Raw genomic sequence first — 14,945 nt, forward strand, 5'->3', positions numbered from 1 at the left:
GGGAGACAGATAGGGCACGTCCCCTCCACACTAATGGTTACAGCGTATCTTTTCACACAGGTAAGTTATTTTGAAGAAGGCGGCTGGCTTTTGTTCAAGTGATTTTGTTGTACTTGTGCTGTCGTGCCTTGTGATTTCAGTGACAGTTGGCACAGAGTATGGTGCACGTATTTACGCTTTTCTGTACACATCATTTGTGAAGGACGACATTTGCATCTGCTACCATGTGATGTGGAAACAAACAACCGCGGACCCAATAACGACGTTTCACATCCAACTTTATAATCTTTTTCAGAAGCCGATAGAAGCCTGCGAGCTTAAACTTCGGTCCTTCGAGCCGCACATAATATACTGAAGGACAAGGCGAACCATGTCCATCGACGCGCTAAAAAAACTACGTGGAAACTTCCTGGTGTGAATTGTCAGTGGCGACGTGCTTTTTCTGGTATTTCATCCCCGTACATGCAATTCATACCAGGAACGATGCCTTTACCTACGGCGTCGCTTCTCACTTGTTGCATAAAACACCCGGGCTACCACGCATAAACGTGCACTTCAACGTCCCCCTAATTGCCTCGCCGTCACGTTACCGGACGTGCTGTGGCGTTGTTCGACGTGTATAAGCGTCATTCGCTGGGCCGATCTGACCCATGCATGTCTATGCATGCAGACAAAAAGTGAAAATGTGCGGTTCGTCGACATTTTGGAGCACTTCACGATCCCCAAGTGATCAATACTAAACCAGAGCCCTCTACGAGCAGCAAAATTGCTCAAATGTTGCTTCGACGCGTAAAACACGCGAAATTGAAGAAAAAAGTCTACCTAGGAGAAACACCGCGTCACGCGTTAACGATGGACGGATATACGGAAGGGCGAGCGGATGTACAGAGTTAAGGGAAGTTTCGTAACAAAGCTTCCCCATCTAAAACTAATGACCCGAATCAGTCGTGTCCCAAAATTCTGCTCTGCTTTGGAGCCGTGATTCCTGTTTAACCAAAGTAATTCCTAAAAATTAAACCTTAGCCGGGAAATGTCGTAAAGGTAAGAATTGTATTCTTCGTTTACCCATCATTTTGTTTGGACCTACAGGCAAAGAAAGCAAAAAAGAACCTCAACCCTAGTCATCATGCAGTTTTTGCGAGGTATGAACAGCTATAAATAAACATCTAGAACTCCTGCATGACATGCATCTATTGACTAAATTACTGCGACCAAAACTAAATTTGGCACAAAATTAATAAATTTTAACGCAAACAAAACAGGCGAAGCGTTCACTTCACCCCCCTAAGCATGAAGGCCCCCCGTTTTAGTACGGGAGGATTACTCAGCACTAGTGTGACTGGCGCACACCGAACAAATTTACTTGTATAATTTTCACACAGGGCATTTCCGTTAGGGTCAAAACACACGGCCTCCTCAAATACCCCAAATGCCTTCTGCTGCTTTATGCTATCACGACATCCTTCACCATTGTCCCAACCTTCGACTTACTCTGCCTCAAACCTACCCTCACTAACGAAGCAGGAAGCATTGATCTGGTGTCGTTTACAAACAAACCACCATTCAACCGTTCCCTTCCTACACCCCATACCCCTTCACCTGTAACTTCTGGCCCTCTCCGAATACTACCCTACCACATCGTGTAGGCTTGCGAACACACCCCATCTCTCACCCCCAACCCGAACCCTTCTTCCAAGCAGTGAGAGGACCTGCTGACCAGCTGTTACCACGCTTACCACATCTGCGTGTTCATGCGTGCCAGGATCTGAAGCCAAAGCTGAAGGGTGCCTCGAGTGAGCCCCAACTACCCCACAAAGTGACAGTTAAACCACCACCGTTTGCCAGAATAAACGTCTATTCCGCCTCTCCTCCGCTCTCCCTTGTATAGCCACTAGCGTAAAGCCATGTTCACTATCCGTCTCGATAGATAAGTGTACCTACCATTAGAAATCTGGCTCCGTAATCGAGGTAAAGTGATAACAATTGCCATAAACGTTCGGGAATTCGCCTTCCCCGCTTCTTTATACCCTTTTGACATTCCAGGGATGCACAAACTTATGACAATATGGCCATTCCGCTAGGAATTTTCGCCGCTATGTTACCATAAAAGTCGCTAAATGGTAAAAAGGCTTAAACCTCCCCACTAAAATAATCACGGCTGACTCATGACACTAAGTCGCATGAGGTGCTTATTTAATATAATATATGAACGATTCGCAAGCTGAATAGGTTGGGGCGTTTGGAGTAGGCGTGCACACTCTTATTAAATATCTTTTACCCTTATATCGTCAGTTACAAGCAATCTCGAAAGTATTTGTGCGGCGTTTCGCTTGCGTCTATAAGGAACGTAGTCGTTGCTTGCTGGCGCACTCCTGGCAGATACCATAGCGTTTTCGCGAAATAGAATAATTTCTTCTTGACCAACCTTCGCGGTTTCCTCATGCCAGTCTGACCGAGCGACGATTTCAACTTTCCTTACATCGCCTAAAACAATATCAATGCGTTTTCTGATCGTTAACGATTTTTGACGTGGCACTCACCGTTTACTTCAGTCAAACAGCCGACGATCCTGCGGCAGCAGCATTCTAGATGGATATCTAAGCTGCCTTTATGCATACCCGAGGTAGGGAGCCACCGCATGACATCATTCAATCTTTGCCTTCCCATTACCCCACCCGCCTTTATATCACCGTTATAACAACCAATATTTTGTCAAAGTTATTTCGGCGTCCCCTATGGCTCTGTACTCGCCAAAATACTCTTCTAATTTCTATAAATGACGTACTTAATATAATTTGATTTTTCACCCGTAATTCCGCATGTTATGGTGTCCTCTTGGTCCGCCTGCCAGGCATGCAGTTGTGGTGGTTGCATGGAGGTGAATGTTTGAACAAAGGCTCTCCCAGCTATTGTGGTGGCTTGTTGACTTGGTCCTAAAAACCAACTCCCTTGTAAATTTCCTGGGTAACACACTTGCTCATTCACTGTATCGCTTGCTGGTCTGCTCACCCGGAGGGTATTTGCGGCCCTCGCATCCGGGATCTCCTGATCAATAAGAGGGTTCCTCCAATGAAAACGTTCATTTGAATCTTATGTATGACCGCAAAATTCACACGGGTCGTAAGAATTCACATAGGGCCATTCGAAATAAACTAATAAAATTAAAATAAGAATTAAAATAAAATTAGGGCCTTGTTGGTGTTTCATACACTCCGGGAGATTCTATAAGAATGGTCTGCTCTATATTTTTATATCATTTAGACTGCATCTGTGCCTCCTTGTTGAGACCGCGAACTTTTATTTTCCCTTGGCAGTGCGTCTCGCAAAAGCCGCCTCATGACTTTCTCGTTCATGACTCCCGGCTTTGCGCTTGCTCAAGCCACGTGCCATTGTCGGTAAATTTGCCCACTCTCATTATAATGGCTGCCTGAGGCGTTTGTAAAATGACAATTGTCCCAAGTAGCCCGACAAGGAGGGCGGCGTGAGCAGGCTGTTTATTTTTTCATGCGTTTCACGGTACGCACATGCACGAAACAAAAGCGCACGTGTGCAAAAGGGTCTACGGCCCAGGCAGTTTATTACTGCGGTACAAAAGAACAAAAGACAGTAAGGGCTGCCCCAAACTATGGCTTTCGAAATAACTTAGCGGCCTTTCCACCATTTGCCGCCCCTTTCCTCACTTACAATGTTTACTTCGGTCAAGAAATTCAGAAGGCAACAGTGAGCTGGACATCGTCAGAAATACACGCACACCGCTGGCCCTCTTCCCTTGAAGGATGTACAATTTTATACCCGCGTAATGTTTCGCTGGTTTGGTTTGGCATCCGACGTGAAGGATTTTCCCAGATACAGACACGTTGTCAGTAAGCAATGTGCGAGAGAAGTGGAATTACCTACACCTTTGGTTATATTCTCTCTCAAATTCAGGTCGAACTTAAAAGAAACGGTAGATGTTTTTTCACTAGTGAGCTTTATCACAGACCCCAGTTGCTCGCTGATCAGGAGGCGGCGCGTCTTTTTTTTGACCAGGACGGCGTCGTGTGCTTTCTAGGACCACGTCCGCCGGGAAAGGTAAGTTGGTTGGCTTTATAAAGGTACTCAAATGGCAGATTGTATTGTACGATTTTTCGGGTCCAGTCAACCTGCAGGCCTGTATATATATACATACATACACACGTTGCTATACAAAGATAGCTTCTTAACTCATACATCTATGTATGTTCACACTGCTCGATGAAGGCCTCCCCATATGCAAGGTTTACGGCAGAGTACTCCACTACAGCTCCGAGATCGTGCTCTCATGAGAAACGCTTGCGCTCACGAATTCGAAAATAGTTATTGCAAAGTGGTGTTCTAACTCATATTGCTCCAGAAAAGGAGGACAACAAATATTTTTAGGTGCGGCTAAGCAGCCCACGTAAGCTATGTAGGTGCGGAGATCTCGCCAATAAGCTGTGCTCGTTTGGGGAGAGAGAGAAAAAAACTTCTTTATTTATTTATAATGGCTCTGTCACCGCTGGGGTAGGGCTCCTGTTACCATTCGTCCCCAAGCACTGTCTTAGGGACTTAAAGGAATGTCTTCTAGTACTCTTCTTCTGAAAGTATTAATGAGGATGAAATAGTGCAGCTGTTAGCACAGCGTATTCGTATCTCATTTAAGTTAATACCCATTTTGAGACACTGGTGCTTTCAGGCATGGTCACTATCTTCGTCGGAATCGTCGACGAATAAAAAGGAACTATATGTTGCGACAAGCGGGTGGTGTAGGGTTTAAGGCGCTAAACGTGAACTGTTTCGCGACTGCGGTGGTCATAGGAGTGACCGGCTCGATTCTGCACCCGCAAAGGATCATGCGAGTCGAATGCACCATTAGGCAGATTTAGGCACAATCTGGTATTCCTCGGCGATAAGGCTGAAAGGTGTTGCGGGTGCACGATGGTTCATTCCCGTTAAATAAGTAGAACGGCGAGTAGCCAGTGGTTGTCTGCATAGCCATATACAGTGGTATGTCAGGAGCGACAGAAAGCAAAATTAATTTACAGTTTTTGTGGTTTGGAAAAAAGCCCACCGAAGAAGCGTCGTCCAGAGTACGGTGAAACTGCTGGGTTACCCCGTTGAAATGCGGATGATAAGATGCGTTCTTTCTGTGAATACCTCAAAATTAGGCAAGCACAGCTGCCAAATTTACGAAGACAAATGTATTGTCCCTCCATTGCTCTCTCTCTGCACGTGGCGAAGGCTAAAACGTCGAAAAAGGAAATATGCGACGTCGAGAGCGCTGGTAGTAAACAGCGCCGATGTTTCGGCACATGTTGTAAGGTGCAGTAAACAGTGCCAATGTTTCGGCACATGAAGAACCCGCCCGCAAGAGGCACGCGTACGTTGTCAACCTTTTCCCCTGCAATTTGCAGCGACCGCCATAGTGGGGCCCTTCGGGAAATATTGTCACCGTTTACGGCATCTCCCTACTGCGCATCGACACGGGTGTAACTAAGAGCTTCCATAGGCCGTCTTTTCGTAGACATACTGCCACTGACTCCCGCCGCAATAATTGCAGCGCGTTGACCTTGCGCGAACGTTATGTCGCAGACATGCTGTCTCGGTGTCCAATTCTGTCGTGAGTAGAGGCAACGACACTTGTCAGAACGGCGAAGACGGGACCTCCCGCAGGCTGGCAAGATGCGCCCGGCGCCGAGTTTTCTATCTCCTCTATCGACTGGAGCGTGTGGAGAGAAGATAAATTGAGAGAAGAGGTTGGGTGAGCGTTTGACCTCCCCATTGGTTTATCCCAAGTGTTGAAACAAACCAAACAGATCTACAGCCCTGCGCACAATGGGCTCGAATTTGATAAATTCGCATGCTAGTCGTTGAGTGTGAAAATAGGCTTTTCATAGTCAGACCAGTCAGCCATCTTCCGTGTAGTGCAGCCGTGTAGTTTAGTGTAGTGTAGTGTAGGGCAGTCTATCGCTCAGACAGTATATCAGAACGTTGCTGTCATACTGCCGAACGCTAGGACAGCAATGTTCTGCAACATATTTTGGAAATAACTCGTTGTACAATATTGTAAGTAAAGTTTTCTTTTAAATTTTATCCGGCTGTCGTCGTTTTCTTACTTCTTTTTTATAGCAATCAACGCCAAGTACCAACACTACGCAGCCCTTCGCCCACACTGTGGTCAGACGCAACAATGATCGTACGGTTGCCTGCAGCCGTGTAGCCCTATAGCTCAGTGCCAACGCGGTGAAATGGTGTCACGCTGGGAATGGCAGCGATCTAAATGAGCCGAATAATGTGGTATAATGAGCTCGTAATTAAATGGTACATGGTAAAACGCCGTTAGTTTCTTACGGTAGCCGTCACTCTCAGTGGCAAACCCACCTGAATGGGCATGCTGTTAGCCAATATTAAGATTTAACATGTAGTTGCCTCAATGTTGAGCAGAACGAAAATTGCCTAGCTGCGTGTTCTGGCTGTCAACATTACATAGTCAAAGTCGAGAATTCATGAACTAGGTAGAGCTTTTGTAAGCTACAATGATCAAGTCGAAGAGGTGTGCGGGATGCACTCTTGGTTCAGTATCCCGTCGTATGGGTTCAATTCTTTTCTTTACACCCGAATCTGGCGCCATCTCTATTTTAAGATCGTTTCGTTGAAACAGACGTTAGAGCCGGAAGCCGCTTTTTCCACTGATGGGACAATTTCACGTATCCGTGTTAAAAATGACCGATGAGCTTTCACAGAAGTACGGAACTCACAAAGTATTCTCAGCCGTTTTCTTGACTTACCCGAAATATCGCGTTTTCGTTTTTCCAGCGTCCTATCATCCTGGAGCCATGGATGGGAACATGCGCAACATCGGAATCAACGGGAAAATGTCGATGAGCTGGAACCCCATCACTCTCTTGACGCAGGTCCAGGAGTGGGGCGATCCAAGGACGCGTGACTACCCGCTAGTCGTGAATCCCTTGTTTGTTTTCCCCCTCATCGCGTTCTATCTGTACTTCGTCAAAGTGCTAGGACCTCGCTGGATGAAGAAAAGAGAGCCATTTGAGATCACCAACATCGTTCGATTTTACAACCTAGTCATGGTAATACTCAACGCCAAGTTCTGCCTTCTCGTTCTCCGCGAAACGTACCTACCAGGTGGCCGGTACAGCCTCTGGTGCCAGGGAATCACGGGCCATATGGACGAACGGCTGGAAGAGGCCTATCGCAACGGATACTGGTTCACGGCCGTACGTTACGTGGAGTTTCTCGACACCGTGTTCTTCGTGCTTCGCAAGAAGTTCAACCAGATTTCCCACCTTCACGTGATCCACCATACCATAGTGGCGATGAACTGCTGGTTCTGGACGCTGTATGCTCCCGAGGGCCAACCGGCGTTGGGCCTTGCCATTAACGCCTTCGTGCACGCCGTCATGTATACGTACTACTTCCTGGCCACTCTGGGACCCAAAGTGCACAAGTACCTGTGGTGGAAGAAGTACCTGACAACTCTGCAGATCGTGCAGTTCCTCATCTTCATGGTGCACATGTCGATACCTCTGTTCGTGAACTGCGGCTTCCCAAGGCATCTCATCCACGTGTCGAACGCGCAGACTGCGCTGATCCTTGGCCTTTTCGTGAACTTTTACATCAAGTCATACACGCGGCAGAAAGAAAGCATCGCAAAGCTCAGGGCTGGGGCCGCGTCTAAGCAGGACGGTGTTACAAATGGGAACTATGCTCAGCTTGTATCCCCTGAATGTAGTGCAAACGGAAAGAAAGCGCAATAGCTTTGAGCAGGTTGATCTGAAGGTGAACCACTTTATGCTGCTTTAAAGGGCGAAGGCAGCCGGCATTCAAAGGATGAAAGTTGGCCTCCGCAAAAAGGATAGAAATGAAAGTTTCGACTTTTCGATTTTTCTAAGGAAGGGTAGTGAAAACTTCACCTCTGAAGGGCGTGGATACGAAAAATTAAGTATCGTTAAGGCATTACTTACCTAATTGGTTAGCAGTAACGCTACTGTATTCATATCGTCTTATTAGGATTCAAGACACCGTATTGCATGAAATGGCGTTTAGTTGCGGCTGAATTGTCCTTTATGATCGAAAAGTTATTGCAACTACTCGAATGGGAATTTATATTTCCAGATGCATCAACATAGCACTTTCCTGAATTTTGTTGTACCGGGATGACCTCGCTGTAATGATGGTTTCCTACACTCGAAGTGAACCCGCATGATCAATCAGAACAAGTTTCTGAAGTTAGCCGACCCTCTTCTAGGCAGCAAACCATTTTTTGTAAATGTGCGAATGAGAAATAAACTGTGTTCAAAGTTTATTCGTGCTACTACTACTTGAATCAAAGATTTTTTTTAGTGCTGCATTTCATATGAACGCAAAAACATCCAAGCAAAAAAAAAGGCATTCAATAATTACAAAATCTGTTTTGTCTTTCCTCTGGGCAATTTCTTTCGTGGATGAAAGGTAAGTACATTTCATTTGTTTTAGTAGGAGCATTCATTATTCCTAATGCGTTCGCGGTAGTTTGTATTAGGTGTTGACTTCCAATAAATTTATCTTTAAAGGTACCCTGCAACACTTTCGATACGCGCTTTCACTCTTTCCTTCGTGTCTGGAACCACTGCGAAGCTATAGTTATCGACAGCACGGAGCGGCACTGCGTGATTGGCTCATCGCGCCAGATACGCCTTCCGTTTCTGCTTTGTTTTTGTGGGGTGTTTTGTAAGATGCTATTGGAACACGTTCATTGCTGCAAAAGAAGGAAAACCGGCCAATGGCCGCAACACGCTCTCAGTGACGTAATTCTAGCCGTCGAAGAACATGGAGACCGGGAAAGAGAGAAAAATCTTTTGAGAGAGTTTAGAAGTTATCTGATGGGCATAGAGCAGTAATTTTTGGCTGAAGTACTTTGCGGCCCCCTAATCTAAGTACTCGGTGTGTTGGGTGACTACGCTCTGCAAGCATTTAAGATTTCAAAAAAAGTTGAAAAAAGTGTTGCAGGGTCCCTTAAAGGGGCTATGAAGAAAAAATACTAGTTTGTTTCATTCTAAAGATTTTGAGTTTCATAGTACCCTCGGCACTCGACGATAGCAAAGGATGATTTATTCACAGAGAAATTAAGCAATTTATGCCAAAAATCTCATTCCCCGGTGCATTGCATGGTGCTTGGTGTATTATAGGCATGCACGTCAAACGAAGGTAGTATGTTGACTGATTTTGCCGCTATCTGCAAAAGGTATAGTTACCATCCGCCTGCCCAGATGGCGCAGCAATACCACTCAAGGAACGCTTTTCACACACGGTCTCGTTCTGACCAGTCTTGTTCCTGCTGTATTTTGATTACTGTGGATAAGGATTGTTTCCGGAAACATTGGATATGAATTCACGAACATCGTCAAGTATGTGGCCGTGTCTCGTAGGCCAGTTGGCGAATGCCGGGTCAGACAAAGCCAACACCCCCCCTCCCCGTCTGTGTGAGGTAGTTCGTGCCGGCACATGATGCCGTACTTACAGCTTCTGCGTTCATATATTCGTTCGTAACTTGAATTCGTCACCCTGGGATTTTGACGGTAATAAAAATATTATGCATCAAATTCAAGTGCAAATTTGCACTTCAATTAGCTGCACTGGAATTAGCTGCCAGAATCACCCATTAAAAGCTTATTCTGGCAGCTTTCAAACCTCCTTAAATCGATCGGGAAGAGATATGGAAAAAAAGTGTTTTGTATGTATTTAGAACTGTGGAAAATTCATAAACAAACTTGATTAGAGAAGGAAAACGTGGCACGGGCGGCAGAAGAATAGATTGGCAGATGAGATCAAGAAGTTTGCGAGGGTAAATTGGTTGCACTCAGCACAGGATCGAGATAATTGGAAATCAGTGGGAGAGGCATTTGCCCTGCAGTAGGCGTAGATAGGCTGATGATGATGACGGCGACGATGACGACGAGGATGTTGATGATGATGATGATCAATCAATCAATCAGTCAATCAACCTTTATTTTCGGTGCCCAGGAACAACCCTAAGGTCTTGATGCTGGCACACCATATACAAAACATTAATAAAAGAAACGTAGAACAGCACGGCACAACACACAAAATCCTCGATATGACAGAAAAAATAAAGTAAAAATACTTACAGAAATTCAGAAAAAAAGCAAAAAAAAAACAGTGTTGCAAGCTATGGCCCTCGGCCAGCGAAACGTTCAAGGCACTTGAGAAAAGGAAATATACAACAAAATACACAGTGCATATGATAGAGACAGATTGTACATATAAAACGAGAGTTTAGAATTCTGAAAAGTTACGCTGGAATAAAGTATTAGCGTAAAACGAGCGATGCATTTGCTATGTCCCATCTTGTCGAGACACACAACAAACATAGCAACACGTTTGACAGAAAAATAGCGAAAAAACAATGGCAGGAGTATAGACATAAATGATCAGACCAACAAATCGCAGAGATAATAAAAATGACGAATGAATCAACCAATTAATTGTTTAATAGTGTGTCCAGGAACGATGTGCTGGTGCGGAAAGAAAAGTGCATATCTCAGAAAAATATAGAAAATAGCCTTGTTTAGTCTGAACGAGAATGAGGCACTTTGAGATACACACACGCCGAAACACGCACATGACCCGCGCACATATGCAAACAAGGCAAGTGTAAGACAACAAGACATGATTAAAACTCTGTACACTGAAACATGTAAACCGAAAAAAGATATTAGCTAAAAATCGCGCCACAATGAAGGCATAAAACTTGCATATTCAAGTGAATCATCGAAACAATTAGCATACATAGATAAACCTAACCCCGGCAGCATAAAGTGCGTGAGTTGAAGTTACATACTAGGGCAAGCAAACTACTCCTGGTTTGTCAAGCTACGCAGTTCCTTACAAAAAGCTGGAAAGGGACGATGGAATACGTCCAAACTTTCTGCGTGGATATTATATAGGTGCTGAATGCGTCCCACGGGACTCTTGAAACAGGCGGGGACATGAAACGGTCTAGGTGCCCTGGTGTTGCCTGTCGGGGTTCTCAAATTTATGGCACCCAACAACTCTGTACAATCAATGAGGCTGTGGACCAGTTTGTACAAGAATAAAAGGTCAGCAGTAAAGATTGTTTCCCCGAAGTCCGATGTCGATCAGGAACCCAATCGCCCGGGCTCCGGTTAATTTGGCAGGAGGCTGGCTGGGCGATGGTGTTGAAGTTCTTGGAGACGGCGGTCGAATTGATGAACTCGAGGCGTTAAAGTTGATTAAGTGAAACGGAAGTTTATGTACAGCTATTTACAGTAGGATAACTGGGTACATGAGAAATAAAAAGAAAACTTCAATCTTCAGCTATACGCTAGCTCCGAGTACGCACAAATCACTCGAGCTCCTCAACTTCGTCTAACTCTCCTGTTCTCGGAGCGTACACAAACCGCTCGAGAAACCACGGCCGAGACTCTGTCTCGCCGCAAGATACGTCTAGTTGCCCGGTGCGGCGCTGCACCCTAAACCTCCGACGCGATCTTAACCTCAACTAGGGGGCTCACAAATCCCAACCTAGCGTTAACGGTCGAGACTCCTTATCTCGCCGGGAACTGCCAGCTCAGCGCTCAGACAAGAACCATTTCTAACGGCCAAGTTCGGCCTTATAACTCGAGATCACCCTCTCTCGGAAACGCCCCTGTAGCGTGCGTACACGCGTATGGGAGTGCCCGAATTCACGTAGAAAGCTGTCACTCAGCACGTCACGGAATATTCAATGAGGCGCCGCTATCTCAGGTCAACGGACCGCCCGCGGGCCAGAAAACGCGTACGACCCCGAGGGATGAGCGCGAAAGACGCGACTGTGCGTCATGCTGACCGGGACGTGTTAACAATAGAGACTTGTGCGGCGCTTGTCCGGACGCCGGTAATCCCACCACCTCCGCGCGTCAAGTAGACATTTCTGGAATCCGGCGCCGCAGTCTGCCTTCTCAATGGGGGATCATCCTTGTGGCATGCGGCGGGCCAGACAATCCATCTCCCGCGCACGCCGTGACCAATTGGCGTCGACTGCAGTGCAGTGTCGGCAGTGCTACGTCGCCAGACAGAGCGGCGGGTTCTCACGCGCAGCCCGGGCGCCTGGCCGCTTATCTCATAAGTGGACCTTACAGTCAGCCTTGGCCCTCCGACTGCGTAGTGGGTCCATTGCAAGCAATCTGGCGGCATCAACACCAGGATAATCTTTAGCATTCGCAATAGCGTACCTATGTTTTAGTATTGACAGAAATTTAGTTTGCACTCTCTCAATGGCCGCCGCGTTGGACCGACACGTTGCATTCCAGACCACGGATGCGTATTCCAATAGAGGGCGACACATAGAGGTATAGAGCTGAAGAAATGTGTCTGAATAGTTGAATTCTCTGGAGACACGACATGTTGCACCTAGTGTTCGCAAAGCACGACGGGTAATCTCATTAGTGTGGGCTGTAAATGTGAGCTTAGAGTCAAACAAAACTCCCAAGTCTCTGATTTGATATACCCTATTGAGATCTTCTTCACTTATACGATAGGGGAAGTTGATATCATCTGTTTTACGGGTATACGACACCACTTTGGTTTTTGCACTGTTAAGTATCAACTTATTTCTGTTGCACCAGTCCGAAAACGCGGCGATATCACATTGCAGTTGTGCACAGTCTGAGATGTTGCCAATCACTTTGAATATTTTAATGATAATGATGATAGTGATAATAATAATAATAATGATAAAATAATAATAATAAAATAAACTAACTGTGCATAACCGTTTTCTTGCACGATATCGGCAAATAGGTAAAAATGCAGCTACGGCTTCACCAAGGCTCTCTTCCTCAAGTTGTGAAGTGGCATCATGTTAAAGGGACAGACAACCGATTTTTGTCGAGTATATGTACTCTATACCAAATGAAAGGGCATCCCTTAAAGCACCTTAACGAGACACGGTTTTGCTGATAACACCCTAGAAATTTTGAAATCAAAATTTTTAAATCTACGAGCCGTGTGGGTCCTCCCAAAAATTGTGCTCGATAGGTATAATCTGGCTTCACGTTGTGGTGGTCGGCAGTTCGATTCTCCCCGGGTAGGGTGGCTGGGATACCCCGGGGGCGTCCTGTTTTTTTTCTGTTTTATGCTGCCGGTGGTGTATGTGGAAACTGAAATGAAATATTTCGGCAGAAGAAACGCCCCTCACTCAGGCAGCATCGTCAAAGCTCCTTCACTCGGCCTGTTTACTGAACGCTGCCGTTGATTCTGGGCATTCAAGATGTTAGCTACACTGAGACCAGTGTTGTACGGCACGGCGTTCCTGGAACTAGTTCTTTTTTGGAGGAACGGAGGAACGCCACCGTTCCATTAAATGTCGGTGGAACTGTAACGTAGCTTGTTAGGTTTATGAAGGAACGGCAGGAACGGCATTCCTTCTGCAAACGATTTATTGCTAGGAGTTGGCTGTTTTTGATGACATGGCTGGAGTACAAACACCCACAAGTCAATACTGTGTTTCTCTCCGTACAAGCTGGCCACTTTGCCCGCGCCCCTCAGCGGAACGTGCTTCCTCGAAAGTCAAAGGCAGAAGAATAACCACGCAGCTGGCCGCCAGGGGTTTATCCAGAATTTCGATTTGGGGGGTCGAAACCTTCCTAGGGGTGGGGTGTTGGGGGGCGGTTGTGGGGGGGGGGTGTATAAATCCCTGGGCAGGGTGCTAGTGTTTGTGGAAGCTTTATGGGGGGGGGGTGTCGAAATCCTTCTGGGGGGGGTGTTAGGGGGGTGTTGGGGGTGTGTGTATAAATCCCTGCTGGCCGCAGTTTGTGCTTGCTTTCATGCCGGCGGAGCCTACGCGTCGTTCGACGGGTGAATAGCGCATCCGCGAGAATGCTTTTTACCTTTCATCGTTTTTCTGGAAAGGCCAGGATGCGTGTCTGGCCGATAGAATTGTTCCCTGCCTGGGAAAAGTTGTCCGAGTCCGAGCGGCGCTGCAGGTTCCTTCTGAAACAGCCGTATCTGTATATTGTCAGGAGTAATTACCGCATTAGTGCGCGCGAGGCGCGGGTGCGTTGCTATGCTATGCTATGAGGTTTTAAGGGAGGAGGGCGGGAGGAGGATAGATGGGTGAAAAGGGCCCGAAACTGTCTGGCGTGGGGTGCCGACGGGGGAGTTGCGAAACTGCCTGGCATGGGGTGCCGACGGGGGAGTTGCGCTCGCTGTGAAGTAATTAGAAGTGTCGCCGGTTTTGAATTGGCGGTGAGCGCGACCACGGTCGGCGCTCCGAAGCTCGCCTCCGTGACGTCGGCTTAGGGATTCTCGCATTTGTCGTCTGCTTCACGCGGGCTTGCTCTCCCTGCTGTTTCTTTCCGCTTGGTTGACGTCTGATGCTTGTCCGCACCACATTTTGCGTGCGTAATTTTTTATCCGAATAATAGACGTAAAATCCCATACACTATCTCACGGCGTGAGTTAAAGTATATATATATATAGTTTTCGATACCGCTACGGAAGAAACATTGCTGGCGTCGCCCCATTCTTTGCAAAGCCGGTCTTGTGCGGAGCGCGAAGAGTCGGAACTAGGCGTCACCTTCTGTAGTAAACAATCTTTCGAACAAAGGGAACAGAAAGCTGCTAGAAACGGACAACAACGAAAATACGAGACAAAAACTAATTCCAAGCCTTCTGTCAGCTTTAGCAGAAGGCATTACGATTCCTGGCAATCGTATGTAACGCAAAACAGGTTTTGCAGCCATACCGAAAGTTCGAATGTACTGTATAACATCACTTTCCGTTGTCACGGCATGAAAGTGTGCCGACATGCACTACTGGACACAAATAATGTAGGTTGATTTCCAAATAACCTACTATGTGTATAGGCGCGAGCTTGTTTTATACCAGGCTACTAACCAGTATCCAGGCTTATTGAGCAAAACGAG

General features: G+C 46.5%; 1 protein-coding gene across 1 annotated transcript; it reads left to right on the forward strand.

The window, feature by feature from the left end:
* The first annotated feature begins 3,841 nt into the window (after window positions 1-3,841).
* On the forward strand, window positions 3,842-8,339 carry LOC144173349 (very long chain fatty acid elongase AAEL008004-like). The gene is made up of 2 exons (XM_077701822.1): window positions 3,842-4,071; window positions 6,814-8,339. The coding sequence occupies exon 2, from the start codon at window positions 6,834-6,836 to the stop codon at window positions 7,773-7,775; it is 942 nt and encodes a 313-aa protein (XP_077557948.1). The 5' UTR covers window positions 3,842-4,071; window positions 6,814-6,833; the 3' UTR covers window positions 7,776-8,339.
* The last annotated feature ends 6,606 nt before the right edge of the window (window positions 8,340-14,945 follow it).

The sequence above is a fragment of the Haemaphysalis longicornis genome, unplaced genomic scaffold (assembly GCF_048455015.1).
Source record: "Haemaphysalis longicornis isolate Haplotype H1 unplaced genomic scaffold, Haemaphysalis longicornis Haplotype H1 scaffold_3, whole genome shotgun sequence".
Taxonomy (NCBI): Eukaryota; Metazoa; Arthropoda; class Arachnida; order Ixodida; family Ixodidae; genus Haemaphysalis; species Haemaphysalis longicornis.

Bases quoted from the DNA above. Each gene is read 5' to 3' on its own strand.
- LOC144173349 (XM_077701822.1), top strand. From the start codon at position 6,834: ATGGATGGGAACATGCGCAACATCGGAATCAACGGGAAAATGTCGATG.